Below are 22,173 nucleotides of genomic sequence, written 5' to 3'. Positions count from 1 at the left end.
ATGTACATGCATGGTTAAGATGCAAAAACGCCATGGAATATAATCAACGAAAAGCTTGAAAGGCAAACTCATAATTTATTCCCCCCTTGATGGCTCCATTTCTCCTTCCAATTCCACTCAAATTAACACTGGTTTGATTAGCGAGCTGAGTTCGCTTTCGATCGTTTCTTGTCAATCCAAATCAAATCTCGAGATTCGTGCTAAGCCTTGCTAGTTTGCTTTAGTTTTCTTTCTTATATATTAATCGGTGTTGTTGGGGAGCTAATTAGATAGGCTGATTGTGTGCAACTCTCCATGCATCTGTGTAGTCCATTTTCTTTTCGTTTTTCTGTCGGCGATGATATAAGCCGTTCGACTGTTAGTCAAGAAAAAAATATCTTCTAAGCAGATTGAGTAGTTCGATTGTCCTTAAAATAGAGATAAGTTTCGTAGTCTTTTTCGACTACTCTTATAGATTTTTTTAGTGCGTGCAGTGGGTGTGCAAATGGATGCATATGTGGATCAAATTAACTTTTCAAATCTATATCGATACTAAAATCCTGTATTAATTAAAAAGATTTATCCGTTGATTATGTGTCCGTAAAATTTTGAACTAAAAGTGTGATTGGCATGTAGCAGACTAACAAATTGACCAATTTATCCTTTAAAGTCCCTTCTAACCATTTTGAACTTAATTTTGAATCACCAAGATTTTATCTCCTTCCGATCCCCTCATTACTTCTCTTTGGCATTGTTGTTGTTAACTCGTTATCCAATCAATCATCCCTCAAACCATATCCACTTTCTCTGGGCCTACAGTTTACACTTGTGTCTATTTCCAGGTCCTCATCCCCTCTCATTGGATTTTTCACTTTTTATCTTTTTAAAAACTTATTTTATAAATATTTCCTTGAAAAAACTTATTCTAAGAATGAATATTTCGCGGTGCCAACATCATTGGCACCGTGGTCCAACATGAGGGTATCAATATTATTGGTGTCATCCTCTACCCTTCCCACAGAAGCTAAGTCACTTATATAAAAGGGAATAGTGCTAAAGACCTACATGTAATTTTTTTTAAAAAAATGATCTATTTGTAATAAAAATATTTACAAAGAGCTCCTTAATTAGCACAGTGTCATTGGCATTGAGGGTCTATTTGTAAATATATTTTTAGTACAAATAGGTTCTTTTTATTACATATAGGTTCTCAATGCCAATATCATTGGCGTCAACCCCCTTCACATAAATGACTTAGTTTCTATTGCGAGGATAGTGGATGATGTCAATGTCATTGGGTGCCGCCATGTTGAAGCACGGTGCCAATAACGTTGGTAACGCGAAAATGGTCCATTCTCTGAATAAGTTTTAGGAGGTCTATTTGTAAAATAAGTTTTTAAATTGGTCTAAAATGGAAAAAAAATCACTCCCCTCTCACATGTATATTCACAAGCTTTCAAGAGTAGCATTCAATTACTTTTAAATAATTATGTAAGGATGAAAATCCATACAGATGTTATACATATGGATTAGATAACCTTTTTCAAGGAGTAATGGAAGTCTTTAAAAAGGTCGTCAATGGAAGAATCGGTTGCTAACACTTTCAGCCATATGACTACCGCATGGCACAACGTAGATAGGAAGGTGAGGTTTATGTGGTATAACGGTGTAGTTCCTCTAGTCATAAATACTTGATGTTTAGACGAGATTTGTTCAGATTTCTAAAACTTTAACCATCAATTATATTAGAGTAATAAGTTTGTGATATTATAGCAGTACTTTTCAAAGGCAAAGGTCGTCAATGGAAGAATCGGTTGCTAACACTTTCAGCCATATGACTACCACATGGCACAACGTAGATAGGAAGCTGAGGTTTATGTGGTATAACGGTGTAGTTCATCTAGTCATAAATACTTGACGTTTAGACAAGATTTGTTCAGATTTCTAAAACTTTAACCATCAATTATATTAGAGTAGTAAGTTTGTGATATTATAGCAGTACTTTTCAAAGGCAAATCTATGCAATCCTTTTTTTTCTTTGTAAATTAAGCATTTGAGAATTAATTGGTGCCAAAGTTTTTTTTAAGAAACACAGTACAAACACAGGCGCTCACAACGCGCGTACATTCATCCCTGTAGATAGGAAGCTGAGGTTTATGTGGTATAACGGTGTAGTTCCTCTAGTCATAAATACTTGATGTTTAGACAAGATTTGTTCAGATTTCTAAAACTTTAACCATCAATTATATTAGAGTAATAAGTTTGTGATATTATAGCAGTACTTTTCAAAGGCAAATCTATGCAATCCTTTTTTTCGCGTACATTCATCCCTGTAGATAGGAAGCTGAGGTTTATGTGGTATAACGGTGTAGTTCCTCTAGTCATAAATACTTGACGTTTAGACAAGATTTGTTCAGATTTCTAAAACTTTAACCATCAATTATATTAGAGTAATAAGTTTGTGATATTATAGCAGTACTTTTCAAAGGCAAATCTATGCAATCCTTTTTTTTCTTTGTAAATTAAGCATTTGAGAAATTATTGGTGCCAAAGTTTTTTTTAAGAAACACAGTACAAACACAGGCGCTCACAACGCGCGTACATTCATCCCTATGGAAAGACTGGATCGGCATATCTTGAGATTGACGAAGTCACCACGGGCGTCGCTCACAACGCGCGTACATCATATCTTGAGATTGACGAAGTCACCACGGGCGTCTCACTGTCAATGGGTACGTCGCCTACCACTGAAAGAATAATTAGCCATAAATGCGAGCACCCGTGTCAAATCTAGGATTTAAACCTGGGTGGGCTGGTTCCACCATAAGAAATCTAACCAGTTAAGCTACGCTCACTTTGCATTGGTACCAAAATTTTGAAAGTTTGACTAAATCTTGTTGTAAATATCAAAATTTTATAACCAAAGAGAGTAGTAAGATGGAAGAGGGAAAGCAATAGGATGTTATTTGAGTGAATTAGATATCCCAGCTAGGTGACTAGCAATATGCGTCACGCTTTGTGTGTGTGTGTGTGGAGATGGAAGGAGATAAAATTTGCTATCATGTTGGGCAAAGAGAAACAATTGAATGGGAAGTATCAAGTTGCGATCTAGTAAACTCGGATACTTGTAATGTAAGAACTGGTGTGTCGTGTATATTAGATACAAATGCGAATCAGATACTTTATCTATAATTCTCATGGTTTTTAAAGAAATAGTTAATTCCCAATACTTCTCGTATACTTGGTCTATACTTTCAATCTACATCATTATATATTTGAAATACATGAAAAGCCTACAATCAAGGTTATTGATTACCTACTCCTCCGTTCAAAATATAAGGCGTACAAGTATTTAGATAAATCAATATTTATAACTCTTAACTAATACTACCTCTGTTTCAGGTTATAAGACTTTCTAGCATTGCCCACATTCATTTATATGTTAATGAATCTAGACATATATGTGTGCCTAGATTCATTAACATCTATATAAATGTGGGCAATACTAGAAAGTCTTATAACCTGAAACGGAGGAAGTACTAATTAGGCTATGACCAATTAACATTACTATAGAGGCCCTTATTGGGAACCGATCATTGGTGCCGGTTTCCCAGCCATAACCAATTTGACGGCACCAATACCCAAACACATAGGAACTGGTTTTAGAACTGGCACCTATAAAAATTATAGGTGCCGGTTCTTACCTCACAACCGGTTACTATAGTTTTCAACGAATAAAAAAAAATCCTGGCCACCGCCGCCGCCACCTTCTCCACCACCACCACCACCACCGGATCTAGACTGCCGCGGGTGGCCGCCGTAGTCCTTTTCGTCATCTCCATCAGATCTGGGTGGCCAGAGGCGGCCGTCGTGGTCCTCTGCCTTTGCCGAGAGAGAGGAGGCCGGAGGGGGAGGGTTGAGGAGGAGGAGGCAATGCCGCAACCACCTCCACCTCCGCCGGAGGGAAGTGGCCGGAGGAGAGCGTGGCGGAAAAGGAGGCGACGCCAGCCACCACCTCGCAGCAAGGAGGTGGATCTAGAGGAGGAGGGGAGAAGAATGGAGGAGGAGGAGGAGGAGTGGAGTAAGGAGAGAGAGAGAGGAGGTTGGATGGATAAGGATTAGGAGTGGAGTATGGGCGCTCTTCGGCTCGTCTCGGGGTGTCGGTTTTTGAAAAACGGACACCTATAATTAATTTGTTATAGGTAATGATTTTAAAAAAAACCAATATCAATATTATAGGTACCGGTTTTTATATAGATCCGGTATCTGTAATATAAGTATAGGTCCTTTAAAAGAGATGCTGGTTTTTATGGTAATTGGTGTCAGTTTTTCAAAAAAAAAAAACCAACACCTATAAGCCGGTACCTATTAGGTATTTTGTAGTAGTATAAGGAGTATGGAAATACTTGTGTAACATAGGTCGCAACTCACGGTAGGATAGTTGTAGATCATACAGTGGGATGTGCTGGGATGAATTAATTCCTCTCATAAATAAAACAAGCATGGTGGTCCGCGCAGATTGTGCGACTAGCATCATTATATTTTATTTCATATAATAGCATATATGTTTTCTCATTATATTATTAAAATATATTACAATGACGACATAATTTTAAATTTTGCAATAATTTTATGAAACTACTAATGTGTAATATTCATATTGTATTTTATATACGTGTTACTTATTAATTATTTTTAATATCAAATTTTAGTTATTTGTAAATTATATATATTCCTATATGGACTCTAGTCTCCTCTTCTAATATTTCTTATTTTTTAATTCCAAATTTTATTATTTCTAAATTGTATTTCTATGTGGACTCTAAACTCATCTTTCAATATTATTTAATTTTTAATTTCAAATTTCAGTTAATTCTAAATTATATTCCTATATTGACTTTAAACTCTTCTTCCCATGTTTTTCTTAATTTCGAATTTTAGTTATTTATAATTTGTATTTTTATACGGACTCTAAACACTACTTTTTATTTTATTATATTTATTCCGAATTTTAGTTAGTTTTAAATTCCTATATGGACTCTATACTCTACTTCTAATATTCCTTATTTTTTAATTCCGAATTTCTATTTTTTTTTCTTAATTGTATTTCTATATGGGCTCTATACTCTACTTCTAATATTCCTTATTTTTAATTCCGAATTTCTATTATTTCCTAATTGTATTTCTATATAAACTCTATACTCTACTTCTAATATTCCTTATTTTTAATTCCGAATTTAAGTTATTTCCTAATTGTATTTCTATATGGACTCTAGTCTCCTCTTCTAATATTCCTTATTTTTTTAATTTCGAATTTCAACTATTTATAAATTATATTTCTATATGGACTCTAGTCTCCTTTTCTAATATTCCTTATTTTTTAATTCCGAATTTCAACTATTTATAAATTATATTTCTATATGGACTTTAGTCTCCTTTTCTAATATTCCTTATTTTTTAATTCCGAATTTCAGCTATTTCTAAATTGTATTTCTATATTGACTCTACTTTTTCTTTTTTTTTTCGATTAATGTGAGAATTTCTAGGTCATGAGAGTGCACGTGGAGGCTTCTTTTTATTTTGAATTTTAGTTAGTTTTAAATTGACTCTATACTCTACTTCTAATATTCCTTATTTTTTAATTACGAATTTCTATTTTTTTAATTGTATTTCTATATGGACTCTATACTCTACTTCTAATATTCCTTATTTTTAATTCCGAATTTCTATTATTTCCTAATTGTATTTCTATATGGACTCTATACTCTACTTTTAATATTCCTTATTTTTATTCCGAATTTCAGTTATTTTCTAATTGTATTTATATATGGACTCTAGTCTCCTCTTCTAATATTCCTTATTTTTAATTCCGAATTTTGCTATTTCTAAATTGTATTTCTATATGGACTCTAGTCTCCTCTTATAATATTTGTTATTTTTTAATTCCTAATTTCAGCTATTTATAAATTGTATTTCTATATGGACTCTGTCTTTTCTTTTTCTCCGATTAATGTGAGAATTTCTAAGCCATGAGAGCGAACGTGGAGGCTCTTTTTTCTATTCCTTTAATAATATAACTAGCATAGTGGCCCGTGCAAATTGCGCGGCTAGCATCATTATATTTTCTCTCATATAATAGCATATATGTTTTCTCATGATATTATTCAAATATATTAAAATGACAACATAATTTTAAATTTTGCAATAACTTTACAAAACTACTAATGTGTAATATTCATATTGTATTTTATATACGTATTAATTATTAATTATTTTTAATATCAAATTTTAGTTATTTGTAAATTATATATATTCCTATATGGACTCTAGACTCATATTTTAATATTTCTTTTTTTAATTCCGAATTTTCTGTAAATTGTATTTCTATACAGACTCTATGATCTTCTTCTAATATTATTTATTTTTATTTCTGAATTTTTATTATTTCTAATTGTATTTCTATGTGGACTCTAAACTCATCTTTTAATATTATTTAATTTTTAATTTTTAATTTCAGTTACTTCTAAATTGTATTCCTATATTGACTTTAAACTCTTCTTCCCATGTTTTTCTTAATTTCGAATTTTAGTTATTTGTAGATTGTCTTTATACGGACTTTAAACTCTATTTTTAATTTTATTATGGTTATTCCAAATTGTAGTTAGTTTTAAATTTTATTATTTTTAATTCTTATTTTTAATTCCGAATTTCTATTAGTTCCTTAATTGTATTTTTATATGGACACTCTACTCTACTTCTAATATTCCTTATTTTTAATTCCGAATTTCAGTTATTTCCTAATTGTATTTCTATATGGACACTACACTCTACTTCTATTTTTCCTTATTTTTAATTCCGAATTTTAGTTATTTTCTAATTGTATTTCTATATGGACTCTAGTCTTCTCTTCTAATATTCCTTATTTTTTAATTCCGAATTTCAACTATTTCTAAATTCTAAATTGTATTTCTATATGGACTCTAGTCTCCTCTTCTAATATTTTTTATTTTTTAATTCCGAATTTCAGCTATTTCTAAATTGTATTTCTATATGGACTTTATTTTTTCTTTTTCTCCGATTAATGTGGGAATTTCTAGGTCATGAGAGCGAACGTGGAGGCTCCTTTTTCTATTCCTTTAATAATATATAATAGATAGATGAGCAAATTGTGCATCTTGTAGTGCTACTACATGCAACAAGGTCATCCATCCTTCCGTTTTCTTGCACAGGCCATTTTGACAAGAATGCATGTTGATTATACTACTTACTTACGTACTCAGTACAAGCAGCAGCAGTATTTTAACTGCAACCATCCTGACCAACAAGGCAAAAACACGAGTTTAGCTAAGCTAGACATTCATTCTTTGGGGCAGCTACTACTACACCTACATTGACAATTTTGACATTCGACGCAGGTAGAACAGAATGAAGCCAAGCTGCTGCGCTGAGCGCTGATGAGCCCGTCGATTCGGGGGGGAGGAAACATGGGAGCTACAGTTGTTTTGGTGCAAATGGTGTTTGACCCCCATCATTTGATTCTCCTTCTCCTCCACACCGCCGCCGAATGGTTGCAAACGGGAGCCGGACGCGGCAACCCCCCATGTGTGGATGCACGCGAGTACGCGAGCGAATCGTCGTCGTGGCCTGGCCTGGCCGGTGACGATGATGACATGGGATGTGTGCATATGATTAGCCCTCCTCCTCCCATGGCGATGATGCCTTGCTTTTCCTGCACACATCTCGCCTCCCCCCTCCTGTCGGTCTCCATGACGCATTAATTAATGCCTCTTCTTAGTTTAATTAATCCCAGGAAGGTTAAATTAGTTTAGAGGCTCAGGACGGCGTTGCCATGCCATGTGCGTGTCTTAACTGGCAGAGAACTGGACTATTTTCTGCTAGTACTGGTACCTCTGCTTGCCATGTACGTGTAAGAAAATCTAGCGAGCGATATTGACTATTGGGCAAAGCCGAGTAACAATCATCATCCAGCAATGCGTCGCGACGAGAGAGCCAGCCGGCTACATAGCATGTGGCTGGCTGCGCTGTGAACGCGGCGAATTCCGCTTTATGTCGGGGAGGCCAAAGCCAACGCCAGCTGCTGCCTCTCGCAGCGCCCAAAACCCAAGCGAAGCGAAGCGTGGACGGCGTTGGTGTTGTGGGTGCGTACGCAGGAGAGCGCGCCGCAAAAACGCATACGATCGGCAATTTGATAAAGGCCGCAAAATCGCCGAAAAGTTGCCCCCAAATCCCGCACGCTATATAGCCATCATTTCTCGTTTCTTCCTCCTCTAGTCCTCTCTCCCCACCGACGCGTCCGCGCCACCAACCGCCTCATACTGTACTGTACTATACTAGAACGTGAACGAATAGGTGTAACTCGTACGTTTTTCTCATCGGGTTTAGATGGTGTTCGTTTGTACTATCGAAGATTAAGTTATATCACGTAAAACAAGAAAGTTACTAACGTATAATCCATTAAGCTTTAATTATTATAAAATTAAAGTAACTTCTATGTGGAATACTTTTTTAAACTGAACATATGGAATACATTGTTTACCAGTTAAAAAACGTGCTAATAGAAATCGAAGTAAAATCTATATCGGTTAAAAAAAAAGAACACCACCGTAAGTATGAAGGATATGTTGTGAGTTCTGGCTAAATCAGCCGGTCGGTCCCGTGCGTCCAAACTATCGTACCCGGGATTGTAAAACCACACACAATTTAAGTTCAGTCCAGCTTGACTTTGAAGAGGAAGTAATAACAAGGGATCCAGCAACCAGCATCGATCATCAAGTTCCTCAAGCTATTACCTAGCTAAATTTGATGATTCCCGGACGGCATTGTCCTGGCTTTTAATTTGGGAGCCAGTTCATCAGCCAGTGAGTGAGCGTCTGGGTTAAAATCAATTTAATTAGCCAAGATGTGCAAGTATAGTGCAAAAATCCAAGCACGCATCGACATTACTATCACATTACATTTTTCCCCTCACTACTCATCAGGGATGGATCGATCAGTACGTGAGTACAGTGTTCAAGTCCTTAAAATTGCAATTTGCCACTACACCGTACCGTACGTACCTAAGTACCCCCCATTTAATATCCCGGGGTTAATTAATTAACGTGCTGGCATTTCTGGTTGGATCAACCTTGCTCACATTTCTGCAAGCTTCTTAATCAGTAATCACTACAAAAAATAAACTCTCATCAATTATCAAAAAAATCAATAATCAATTTATGAGCTTTAATTTCTTACCACAAACTTACTAGCCAAGATTGTGACATGAATGTACTCTGCCAAAACGATGCTAATATATGGTGAGGTATCATGTATAGTACAGGGAAGGGTTAGCATGTGTTACTCTCGGTGCCATATGTGTCCCTGTCCTAACAACTGGCCACAGCCAAGTGGACCGGCATGAACACAAACATACACAAAAGCTGTAGGCCTCAGGGCTTAAACCCCCCCCCCCCCCCTCCCCGTTAGTTCAGCCACCACCATCACCACGATACTACATGCATGCTGCTTTCCTCCTCTTGTTTTAAGCATATGTGCCCAAAAAGAAGAAAATAATTTGAAGGGGGGGCGAAAAGACATTCCCCCGCTGCGGCCCCCCGGTTTTACCTCTTCTCGCGAACAAGTACCGTTTCAATCCCTTTCGGGTTGGTTGCAATATGTAGTTTCGAACGACCCATGCATGTGTTTTATGGTCCGTGCAATTCTGTTAACTCCTAACGAAATTTACAGCATCATATCATGTTTGTTGAGAACCAGTCTTCCATGAATTGAACTCGTTTTTTTTAAAACGAATCGGTGAGCTGCCAATTTTATTGAATAGAGAAGGAGCAAACTGTACAATAGAGGTACGTATTAATTAGCATGGGGACGTAACGGGAAATCCTGACGAGTGGGGGGACCAAGAAGAAAATTCAGGGCCCTTCTCGTGAATCATTTGCTTGCAAGAGAACAAAAGAATGTGATGTGTGGAAAATTGATTCTGTCCACCTCTTCTGTGAATGAAATTACTCCAATACAGTGCCCCCTGCCTCCCCTCTGCTTTTCAATCCACACAAGGCAAGAACATAGTATAAAGCCATCCAGCACTTGATCAGGCAAGGCAGGCAGCCAGGCATGGAGATCAAGCCTGCAATTAAAGCAAAGAGAGAAAAAAACATTAAACAAATAAATAAACAAACAAATACTAGAATTGTGGGCAACTCCTTGCAACTGCCATTTTTACAAGCTGGTGGTGGTACTGGCAGTACCACCACTGCAGCATCTCAAGCCCAATCCAACGTGCACAGTTCAGAAGAAAACTGCATCTGCATTGGCTGTCATAACTGCATTGCAGCCATTGAAGAAGAAGAAACACATCACACATGCAGCAAGCGCTGCAAAGCAAGGCATTGCAATGTGGTCACAGAAAGGGGTTTGTAACTAGTACCCCCAGGCAAGAACCAGCTCATGCATTGCAACACTACAATGGAAATACATGGGATTGCATTGTCATCACGGGTCAGCTAGCAGATGCATTTAGCCCTGGGGAAAAAGAAAAGAATCTTCCAATCGAAAGGAGCAAGGCCCTTAGCTAGCAATCCTTGGCAAAAGTGGCTGTTCCTTGCATGCTCCCAGTGTTAAAAAAAACAAGAACTAAGTGTGCATAACAAAACAAACTAATCATCACTCCCCCCAACTTTATTCTATTATTCCCCTCCTCTTCCTCTTCCCTGATTAAACATAGTTTACATTAGATTAGTAGTGATCAAATCAGAGAAAGAAATCATCATATCTTGTGGGATGCTCCTAAACTAGTACAAGAGCAAAGAGGGAAAACAAAAGATGAAAAAGGGAACTAATACAAAAAAAAGAACAAAAACCAAATTATATTGTTGGCTAGCTAGCTAAGTTTTGTGCCATATCACATGGCAAGAGGAGGAATATGAGTGGAAGCAACCTGGTTGGTGGGGTGCCCCCATATGGGCCTCTCATGCTCATATGCAAACAAGCATTGTTTGCTTGCTTGTATGCCACCTACATGTACACATTCACAAAGCACACAACACAGCTCATATCCATAACACACACACACACACACACATACAAATCTTCTTTTCTTTTTTACAAAAATTAAACACGCAATTAATGCTAATCACTTTGTGTTTGACACCTGATTAGCACATATAAATCCAGGACCTCCCCCTCCCCTACAGCCTTACCTCCAAAAAAAACCATTTGGGTCTCTCTCCCTTTGAGAGCCCCCTACCGACACTTGTTTGCCCTTAATTTCTATATATCCCCCACGTACTTTACGACCCATTTCTCACACCCCTCTTCTCCTCCTCCTCTTCTTCTCCACCACCTCCATTGCTGCTCGCCTCTCTCACCTCCTCCTCCTCCTCTTGTGTGGAGCTCGTCGGCGTCGAGGTGTAGCTAGCTAGCTAAGCTTGTTTTGCCATTGTTGTGTTCTTGGTGTTCGGAGAGGGAGCTTGCCTTTGCCTTGAGGGGAGAGGCAAAGGCATTAGCAATGGCGCCAGCGGTGGCCGGCGGCGGAGGGAGGAGGAACAATGAGGGGGTGAACGGGAACGCGGCGGCGCCGGCGTGCGTGTGCGGGTTCCCGGTGTGCGCGTGCGCGGGGGCGGCGGCGGTGGCGTCGGCGGCGTCGTCGGCGGACATGGACATCGTGGCGGCGGGGCAGATCGGCGCCGTCAACGACGAGAGCTGGGTCGCCGTCGACCTCAGCGACAGCGACGACGCCCCCGCCGCCGGCGACGTCCAGGGCGCCCTCGACGACCGCCCCGTCTTCCGTACCGAGAAGATCAAGGGCGTCCTCCTCCACCCCTACCGGTCAGCTCTCTCACTCCCTCCTCCATTGCTGCACTCTAGCTTCCACCTCCAACTAATTAATTAACCGTTTCTTCCCCCCAAAAAAAGAAAAAAAAATCCAAAAACTAATTAACCGTCTCCTCTACAATTAACCAATTTAGTCGGTGTTAATGAACTTGATTAGTACAAGTAGTAGTAGAACACAGCAAGCTAAGTTTAATTACCAGCTTTAGTAGGAAGAGTTGCAAGAGTGTGAACCAGCTAATTAATTACTGTGGGCGAGGCGTAGTAATTACCACCAACTCCAAGGATTAATCAAATCCGGTTTAAATCCGAGGAGACAAGTGCACGTTAGAGCCCCGGCCAATGGGGGAGCGCCACGTAGCGCATGGCTCGAGCCGGACCAAAATTAGCGCGTCCCGTGGATGGGCCTTGTCGGGCTCGGTGCGGCGCGGCCACCTTTTTTTTTTTGCCACCCTGAGCCACTGTACGGTGGGGCCCACGCGGTGGGGAGTTAATCGTTATTCGCTGGCCAGCCTCGTGCATGGCTGGCACGTGGGCCCACTCTCCTCAAAAGGAATAATTGATGCAGTAAAAAATTTACTAGGAGTAGTACGTAGGTTTTTTTACTAGTTTGAGGGTGGTGGATTTACTGTGGGGGTTGGATGGGTGTAGATTTGTTGCGAAATTTGGCTGGAAATGGGAATCCGAGGTGAAATTTATTGGATTTTTGCCGTGTAGAGGGCAGGCAGCATGCATGGCTTGCATGTGAATCCAAAGCTAGCAAAACATCATTCAAAGCCTCACTGCTGCAGTTTTAGGTTGGGGCAGAAAAAACGGTAGCAATAAAGAAGGTAATCTTTTTTGCACTGTATATAGAGAGAGAGAATAAAAAGGGAGCTGCTTTTTTTAGGTGAAAAGACTCGAAAAGAGTGGTGAGTTTAGGTTGTTCTAGATGATGGTGGTGTTCCTGCACTGCAGTGCTCTTTGTGTGGATTTATTTTTAGCTAAGGGAATGATTGGGAAATTTTGCTGTGTTTTTTTGTGTAGTGGTAAAGAGAAAAGGACTAGCATATCATAAAGTGAGAGAGAGAAAAAAATAAAGCTTAGTGCAGGATGGATTATGTGTGTAGCTAGGGGGGAGAGGGGGTCAGGCTTGCACTAAGAAAGCAATGAATAAAATGGGAGGGGTACATTTTAGTACTACGAAATCACAGTTGCGGTGCACTTAGATAATAATCACAGTATATTAAGGTCGACAAAAGTACACATCTTGATATACAAAACTAGTTACAGAAAGATGGAAAATTTTTTACTCTAGTGAATTATTGTTAGCACTCATGAGAAACACTTGCACTAGTTTAGGAGGAGAAGGTTCCAAATCCTTTCTTCTTTTTGGAACCAATACAACTAGAACAATCTTTTTCTCCCATTGATAGACAGATAGAGAAAGTGGCAAAAAAAGAAGAAAAAAAAAACAGAGAGCAACGAATCTAGGGGAGCACCACCACTAGCGTGGGCCCCACGGTGGCTGGCTGGCGCTTTCAAGGCCTAGGGGGTGGTAGGTGGGGCCCACTGACAGCCGCATGTCGGTGCCCCCGCTGCGCAGCGAGGCCGTGAGCGCCGCGCCAGCTCACGCGTCATTTGACTGCCAGCTGTCTCCCCCCTCCCCGTCACATGATTGGCTCCTCCCCCCTACCTTTAATTTTATTTTTCTTTTTTCTTTTTTGACATCCATAATTAAGAATTTTCAAATGGTAAAATAAATATAATAGCGCTAGTTTGAACTTGAATATAAATATAAAAGTGGCAACAATTTTCTCCTCCTCTCCCATGCAGTAATCGAGCTGTGCCTAACATGGTCCATGTTCCCCCAATTATTGCGCCTCCTCCATCGTGCCCGTGCATGCACTACCCCCCAATCATTATTACTCGTCTTCATTAGCCACACATTACCTGTCCAACCAGGCACAAGCAAAATATAATTAACTACTAATTAATTACTACTTGCTAATTAACAGCAAGTGATGTGGTTAATGTAATAACTGGATGGTAATTGGATGCTGCAGGGTGCTGATCTTTGTGAGGCTGATCGCGTTCACACTGTTCGTGATATGGCGTATCGAGCACAAGAACCCGGACGCGATGTGGCTGTGGGTGACGTCGATCGCCGGCGAGTTCTGGTTCGGGTTCTCGTGGCTGCTCGACCAGCTCCCCAAGCTGAACCCGATCAACCGCGTCCCCGACCTCGCCGTCCTCCGCCGCCGCTTCGACCACGCCGACGGGACCTCCTCCCTCCCGGGGCTGGACATCTTCGTCACCACCGCCGACCCGATCAAGGAGCCCATCCTGTCGACGGCGAACTCCATCCTCTCCATCCTCGCCGCCGACTACCCCGTCGACCGCAACACCTGCTACCTCTCCGACGACTCTGGGATGCTCCTCACCTACGAGGCCATGGCGGAGGCGGCCAAGTTCGCGACGCTGTGGGTGCCCTTCTGCCGGAAGCACGCCATCGAGCCGCGCGGGCCTGAGAGCTACTTCGAGCTCAAGTCCCACCCCTACATGGGGAGGGCGCAGGAGGAGTTCGTCAACGACCGCCGCCGCGTCCGCAAGGAGTACGACGACTTCAAGGCCAGGATCAACGGCCTCGAGCACGACATCAAGCAGAGGTCCGACTCCTACAACGCCGCCGCCGGCGTCAAGGACGGCGAGCCCCGCGCCACCTGGATGGCCGACGGGTCGCAGTGGGAGGGCACCTGGATCGAGCAGTCGGAGAACCACCGCAAGGGCGACCACGCCGGCATCGTCCTGGTCAGTATAATTAAAAGTTAATTAATTATTACTCTTATAGTACAAATCTTTTGTTTATGTGATTATTTGGTTAGTTAGTGATGACTTGTCAGGGCGAATATTATTTTGGATTGGGAGATATGTGTGGGATTTTGATGGAATTGACGTGGTGATAGTCAAGAGCGCAACCACCACGCACTAATTGCACATTAGTAGTCGTAGCAGCATGCAGGATAATGACTCACTTGTGTCTGAACAAGCTAGTGGTTGGGGTGGTCCTTTCCACCCAGACAGCACCACCACATCACCATTAATCCACACCCCCCTAATTAATCTCACCTCCTCTCACCATTAACTAACCACCATTTCTTAATTACTGCTACAAGTACAAGTTAATTAATTAATTACCACAATATAATTAACCATCAAGTTTAATTGCAGTGATTACTAATTAATTATTTATTACTCCTAGTAGTGGTAAATATAGGAGTAGTAATTAGTACTAGATGACTTTTTTTTACTGATATGGTAAATGATGGTAAAAATGTGCAGGTGTTGCTGAACCACCCGAGCCACGCACGGCAGCTGGGGCCGCCGGCGAGCGCCGACAACCCGCTGGACTTCAGCGGCGTGGACGTGCGGCTGCCGATGCTGGTGTACGTCGCACGTGAGAAGCGCCCCGGGTGCAACCACCAGAAGAAGGCCGGCGCCATGAACGCGCTGACCCGCGCCTCCGCCGTGCTCTCCAACTCCCCCTTCATCCTCAACCTCGACTGCGACCACTACATCAACAACTCCCAGGCGCTCCGCGCCGGCATCTGCTTCATGCTCGGCCGCGACAGCGACACCGTCGCGTTCGTCCAGTTCCCGCAGCGCTTCGAGGGCGTCGACCCCACCGACCTCTATGCTAACCACAACCGTATCTTCTTCGACGGCACGCTCCGTGCCCTCGACGGGCTGCAGGGGCCTATCTACGTCGGCACCGGGTGTCTCTTCCGCCGCATCACGCTGTACGGGTTCGAGCCGCCGAGGATCAACGTCGGCGGACCGTGCTTCCCGAGGCTCGGTGGGATGTTCGCCAAGAACAGGTACCAGAAGCCTGGGTTCGAGATGACCAAGCCTGGTGCCAAGCCGGTGGCGCCGCCGCCGGCGGCGACGGTGGCGAAGGGGAAGCACGGGTTCCTGCCGATGCCCAAGAAGGCGTACGGCAAGTCGGACGCGTTCGCCGACACCATCCCGCGCGCGTCGCACCCGTCGCCGTACGCGGCGGAGGCGGCGGTGGCGGCCGACGAGGCGGCGATCGCGGAGGCCGTGATGGTGACGGCGGCGGCGTACGAGAAGAAGACCGGGTGGGGGAGCGACATCGGGTGGGTGTACGGCACGGTGACGGAGGACGTGGTGACCGGCTACCGGATGCACATCAAGGGGTGGAGGTCGCGCTACTGCTCCATCTACCCGCACGCGTTCATCGGGACGGCGCCGATCAACCTGACGGAGAGGCTGTTCCAGGTGCTCCGGTGGTCGACGGGTTCGCTGGAGATCTTCTTCTCGAGGAACAACCCGCTGTTCGGGAGCACGTTCCTGCACCCGCTGCAGCGCGTGGCGTACATCAACATCACCACCTACCCGTTCACGGCGCTGTTCCTCATCTTCTACACCACCGTGCCGGCGCTGTCGTTCGTGACGGGGCACTTCATCGTGCAGAGGCCGACCACCATGTTCTACGTCTACCTCGCCATCGTGCTCGGGACGCTGCTCATCCTCGCCGTGCTGGAGGTGAAGTGGGCGGGGGTCACCGTGTTCGAGTGGTTCAGGAACGGGCAGTTCTGGATGACGGCCAGCTGCTCCGCCTACCTCGCCGCCGTGCTGCAGGTGGTCACCAAGGTGGTGTTCCGGCGGGACATCTCGTTCAAGCTCACCTCCAAGCTCCCCGCCGGCGACGAGAAGAAGGACCCCTACGCCGACCTGTACGTGGTGCGGTGGACGTGGCTCATGATCACCCCCATCATCATCATCCTCGTCAACATCATCGGCTCCGCCGTCGCCTTCGCCAAGGTGCTCGACGGCGAGTGGACGCACTGGCTCAAGGTCGCCGGCGGCGTGTTCTTCAACTTCTGGGTCCTCTTCCACCTCTACCCCTTCGCCAAGGGCATCCTCGGGAAGCACGGCAAGACGCCGGTGGTGGTGCTCGTCTGGTGGGCCTTCACCTTCGTCATCACCGCCGTGCTCTACATCAACATCCCCCACATCCATGGCCCCGGCCGCCACGGCGCCGCCTCACCATCCCACGGCCACCACAGCGCCCATGGCACCAAGAAGTACGACTTCACCTACGCCTGGCCATGAGGACGCCGTCGCCGGAGACGAAGAAGAAAACACAAACAAGAACAAGACGACACCAACAACACCAACAACAACAAACACGAGATGAGTACGTTCTACTACACGCTGCTGCAACAACACATACTACTGAACACTGTGCATGCATTTGATCGAGCGACCCGCCAAAATTTGAAAGTTTTTTTTCTTCTTTTCTTTTAACCTTTTTTTTTCCTCTTTTTGCCCCCTCCTCTCTCTCCTTTTCTTTCTTTTTAGTTTTGTCCAGAAAAAAGATGGTGTTTATTTGATTTAGTTTTTTAATTACCTGTGGTAATTAATTATGTATTATACATTACTGCAAGGAAGAGAGGGGGGCTTACAGGTGGGGCCCGGGGGGTGGGGTGTGGTGTATGATTGTACTGTACATGCTGGGAGATGTATGTATACGGAGACAAAAAGACAAGAGTCACAGAGAGTGAGAGAAAGAGAGGCTGGAAGTGGGCCCGGCCAGGTGGTGGTGGTATTCTTTTAGTACATGGAAACAATAAATTTAATTTCATTATTCGTGCAATTGTGTCCTTTTTTTTGTCCACTATATATACTATCACTGTTCTTTTGTCCTTGGGATCTTCTTGTGTAGGTAATCTGTGGATGTGAATGAACGAGCTGTACATGTCCTGTTCTGTGTTTGTACATTATAAATGTTGGAATCTTCATTTGAATTTACTTACAAGTAACTTGAGAGAATCAAATTGGTGCTTTATGTTGACATTGAAATCATCAAAGAAGTTGTGAGGGATACATGATGCTTCCTAGTGAGTGAAGAACCCCTTTGTTCCAAGCAGAGCAAGCGTTCTCGAGTTCATTAGTGACAATTTTCAGTAATGAAAGTATTACTCTTAAGATTATTATTCATTTCTACAGTTGCTGCTACATGGCTTAGGCTATGTTCGAATGAGAGATGAGCTAATATTAGTGACATGTAAAACAACACATATTATTAGCGCGCAATTAATTAACTATTACGAAAAAAAAGGTTGGTAGTGCTGCAGTTGCGCCACAACCATTCTACGGCAGCAAGCAGCAAAGCCACAACACTGGAGTATATTATTTAACTTGGGAAGTATCTCAGCCGTTGAGCCGAAGCGCTTAAAGCCTTATAAGTCACAACCATAACATGCCTTTTCGTTCAAAACTACGTTCACCTTAGGTACTTTATCCTTTTTCGCTGGCACGTTTTTTTAAACTGTTTGTGTTCCGTGCGAAATTTTTATATAGAAGTTGTTTTTTAAAAAAAATATATACCAATTTTAAGTTTTTAATAATTAATACACAATTTATCATACACTAATCACGCTTTTTACATGGCTAATCAGCCGTTTTCATACACACTTCATAACCAGCCCTTAGTATTTTCACGAGAATTCACGCCTCACAACGCCGATCTAATTGACACATGAATAATAATAGATGGATGGATAATAGCGTTAACTTTTGAGGGATTAACTCGTGATGAGTGACACAAGAACGGCAACAGATGAATTGTGAAAAGGAGGACCTTCTGCACTTTTACTACTAGTCCTATCCAAAGAATCATCTGGATACCTATAATGTAAGTCATTTTAACATTACCCATATTTATATAGATGTTAATAAATCTATATATTATAAAACGGAGGGAGTACAAGAGTCCTGTAGTAGTAGGTAGCAGGTTGATATGGCGACAAGCATGATTCAACGGCCTCACATGTACACCTCCTCCAAACATGGAAGCAAATGGCAAACAGAAAACAGTAGGAGAGATCCATATCCAGCCAGCCCCAGTAGAGCAAATTATTCAGCAAAGGTCAGTGACGGTGCCTAACTGATCAAAAGTGGCTGCTCATCCCTTTGCCAATCTTGGTCTCCACAATTTCATTTGCCATACTCTTCGATCTCCTCATCACTGGAAGCACTTGACTATGCTTCACTTTGCTTTGTTGCGACTGTGTTGTGTTGTCCACTATATGGTATTATTATTAGTATTGTTCAGCCTTTGCTATAAAGAAAAGCTTCCCTTCCACTCTCCCCTGCTCCTCCATCTCTACCGACAAACACACTCCCCAAAAAAAAAGCAAAATAGTGACGGAAATATTTCTACAAAATTACGTAATAATAGTAGAAGGCATATACTTATTCTCAATGTACAGTAGCAACTATATTCTTTTTAAGTTTACTGAAGATAAAGATTAAGTACCAGCATAAAAAAATGAGAAAATCATTAACGCATGATTGATTGAGTTTTAGTTATTTTAAAATTTTAAAAATAAATTAATTTAATATTTGAAAGCAACTTATATATACACAAGTTTTCGCACAAAATGCAACTATTATCTTAGCTGAAGTATCACCTCCATTATAAAATACTCCTTCAGTTTCATAATGTAAGTCATTCTAGCATTTTCCAATATTCATTAACATCAATATGAATATGTAAAATGTTAGAATGACTTACATTGTTAAACGGAGAAAGTATAAGCTTAGATGTCATTCGATTTAGGTTGTTATATTTTTTGAACGGAAGGAGTGGGACATGTTTTGTGCATCAATCAATAATGCAAAGGGGGGCAGAGTCACGGGGCTCATCATTGGGGGATCATATGATGGCGAAGAACACATGGAGACCATAGAGAGATAGATAGATACGGACAGCCAAGCAAGCACAGCCACGCTGCTTCCGGTGCCCGGTGGCGCTGGACGATTCGATCGACGCGGCGGTGGATGAAACGAACGGACGAACGTTGCTGGTCAGCTGGTTTATTGGGCCGGACAGACATGACGGGCCCTACCGATCGATCCGTCCGGATCCAGAGCCAGCCTGTCTCGCCATGGGGGCCCTACCAGACCAGGCCGAGGACGAAAATGAGAGGTGAGGAGAGGCCCTGGCCTGGCCCGGCCCGGTCCTACCTGCATTGCGTTTGCATTGATTCTTCTTCTTCTTCTTCTTCTTCTTCTTCTTCTTCTTCTTCTTCTTCAGTTTTTTCTCTCTTGCACGCGGCATCGAGATAATCGTCGTTTTTTTTGGTTCCCCACCACCGTGGATCTCTCGGGTATAGGTCGATATCTCCATGGATGTGTTGGAAGGAGAGATGTCCAATCGATTTTATTGGGGAGGCCATGGCGGTAGGGTCCGTTGTACCTTGGAGATCGTTTTGCCACCGACGTGTGTGTTGTTGGTGTCTCTGGGCAAGTATGTCTCATTTATTCATAGCGCTCGCTTCGATCGGAAGTGACTGTTGAGTTACACGTCTAACTAGTTTACTTAGCGAAAGGGCCTTTAATCTAATGGTTACAAGAGTCTCAGTAGCACCTGATGGCGTTGTGCTTTCAGTGGTAAGCGACGTACCCGTCAACAGCGAGGCGTCTGTGGTGACTTCGTCAATCTCTCGAGGATTTACTGGCCCAGTCTTCGACAGCGAGACGCTTGTGGTGACTTCGTCAATCTCTCCAAGATTTGCCGGCCCAGTCTTCGAAGATGCTCATAGGGGTAGGGTTTGCGTGCGTATGTTTATAGGGGTGAGTGCGCGCGCATTGTGAATGTCTGCGTTGTACTGTGTAATTCTTAAAAAAAAAAAACTAGTTTACTTAGGGTCTGTCTCAAAAAAAAACTAGTTTACTTAGGGATTCAGCTCCACCTACAACTCCACTCTAGACCTAACTCCTAGAGCTAATTGAGTTGGAGCTGTACCAAATAAGCTCTTAGGTAAAAGAAAAAAATCGAGCAATTCGCTTATACCTTCTTTTTTAATAATGGAAATGGGTTATATCTCCGGCCTCTGTTTATGGACACACAACCAACAAGAACTAAAAATAGATGTGATGGGATAAACTTTCAACTTCCGCCAATAAAAAGGTCACCTGAAATAATATTTTTAAAATCACATAGATTTTTAACACGAAATTCTGTAGATACTATGCTATCTAAACTGGAATAAAAGCCCTTTGGTTGCCTCTCTTTAAACTTGTAGTAAGTTACCCTATGTATGAATCTCAATATGAGTACAGAATGATCAAACCTTTGGTTGCCTCCCTTTATACTTGTTCATAAGTTACTCAATGTATGAATCTTAATATGGGTACAGAATGATCAGAATGCTGTGTCAGCGTGTCCTCTCCCACGGTTCATTACATGGAGATGGAGGAGGGTAAGGGGAAATGGACAACAAAAAAAATAAAGATGATTGCAGAGGAGGACAGGCAGCAGGGGTCATCATTTTTATGTCATCGAATAAAGCTTCTTTATTTCTTTTCACTGTCATGCATATTGATCATTCGTCTTTGGATCGATCAAGCATGCATGCATGCCTTTTCATTCACCTTGATCTAGCTATAGTGATCTCTCTCTGGGTAAAGTAGATCAGGAGATGTACTGCTTGTCTCCAAAACAGAAGAAAAAGAAATTTTGGCTTAAAACAGAACAGGAATCAGATGTGGAATGTGTGGTTAGTTGCAGCCTGCAGGGCAGGACGACTTGTCAATGCTTCAGATGTCTCCACGTACGGTACGGCCTTTACCTACCTTAATAAGCCGTGTTCTTTTTTGAAAGCGTTAGGACCATCCCGTGGCATATGTAAAACGAAACGGCGATTTAGGACATAGTAATTAATTAAGTATTAGCTAAAAAATTTTAAAAATAAATTCGATTTTTTACAGCAGTTTTTTTTATAGAAAAACTTTTATAACAAATGCACTGTTTAGCTGTTTTAGAAACATGTATTCACAAAATGAGGGAGTAGAATTTTAAAATAAGAGTAAAGAGTACACCCTTAGTAAGGTTTTCTTTTGGAATTGATTAATACGACATTATTTCTGAGCTCCTAAACGACACAGGTTTTTTTTGAAAAAGAAATTCATATATCAATTTATTAAAAAGCTATTCTAAATCCATTGACTATATAAATAGCCAATTTATTCGTATAAAATCATTTAGCTATTGAAGAGGAAAAAAAGCTTTTAGCATGAAATTTTAGTACCAACAAGTCGATTTTATGCTAACTGAACTTCTGTCACTAGTTAATTTTGAGTGTGGGATTACCATGTAATCGAAGAAGAAAAACACGGAACCAACCAACTAATGGCTTCTCCTTTACTCGTGCAAAGAAAAGCTGTGTTTACTTCCCATGGCTGACCAGCAACAACAACAGCTGTATGTGTAATAGTCGTGATTAAACATTGTCGCTTTCGATGAAGAGATCGAAATGATGATGATGATGATGATGCAAT

At 42.0% G+C, this 22,173-nt stretch overlaps 1 protein-coding gene across 1 annotated transcript; it reads left to right on the top strand.

Moving 5' to 3' along the window:
- Window positions 1–11,191: 11,191 nt before the first annotated feature.
- Window positions 11,192–17,656, top strand: LOC4344719 (probable mixed-linked glucan synthase 6). The gene is made up of 3 exons (NM_001422445.1): window positions 11,192–11,820; window positions 13,869–14,613; window positions 15,145–17,656. Exons 1-3 carry the CDS (start codon window positions 11,501–11,503, stop codon window positions 16,936–16,938), a joined length of 2,859 nt encoding a protein of 952 aa, NP_001409374.1. The 5' UTR covers window positions 11,192–11,500; the 3' UTR covers window positions 16,939–17,656.
- Window positions 17,657–22,173: the final 4,517 nt, after the last annotated feature.

The sequence above is a fragment of the Oryza sativa genome, chromosome 8, assembly GCF_034140825.1.
Source record: "Oryza sativa Japonica Group chromosome 8, ASM3414082v1".
NCBI classification, from domain to species: domain Eukaryota; kingdom Viridiplantae; phylum Streptophyta; class Magnoliopsida; order Poales; family Poaceae; genus Oryza; species Oryza sativa.
The sequence above is the reverse complement of the archived record's forward strand: the minus strand, read 5'-3'. Positions and strand labels throughout refer to the sequence as shown.

Bases quoted from the DNA above. Each gene is read 5' to 3' on its own strand.
- LOC4344719 (NM_001422445.1), top strand. From the start codon at position 11,501: ATGGCGCCAGCGGTGGCCGGCGGCGGAGGGAGGAGGAACAATGAGGGG. The intron at 11,821-13,868 runs GTCAGCTCTCTC...TGGATGCTGCAG, and splicing joins GTCCTCCTCCACCCCTACCG to GGTGCTGATCTTTGTGAGGC. The intron at 14,614-15,144 runs GTCAGTATAATT...AAAAATGTGCAG, and splicing joins ACCACGCCGGCATCGTCCTG to GTGTTGCTGAACCACCCGAG.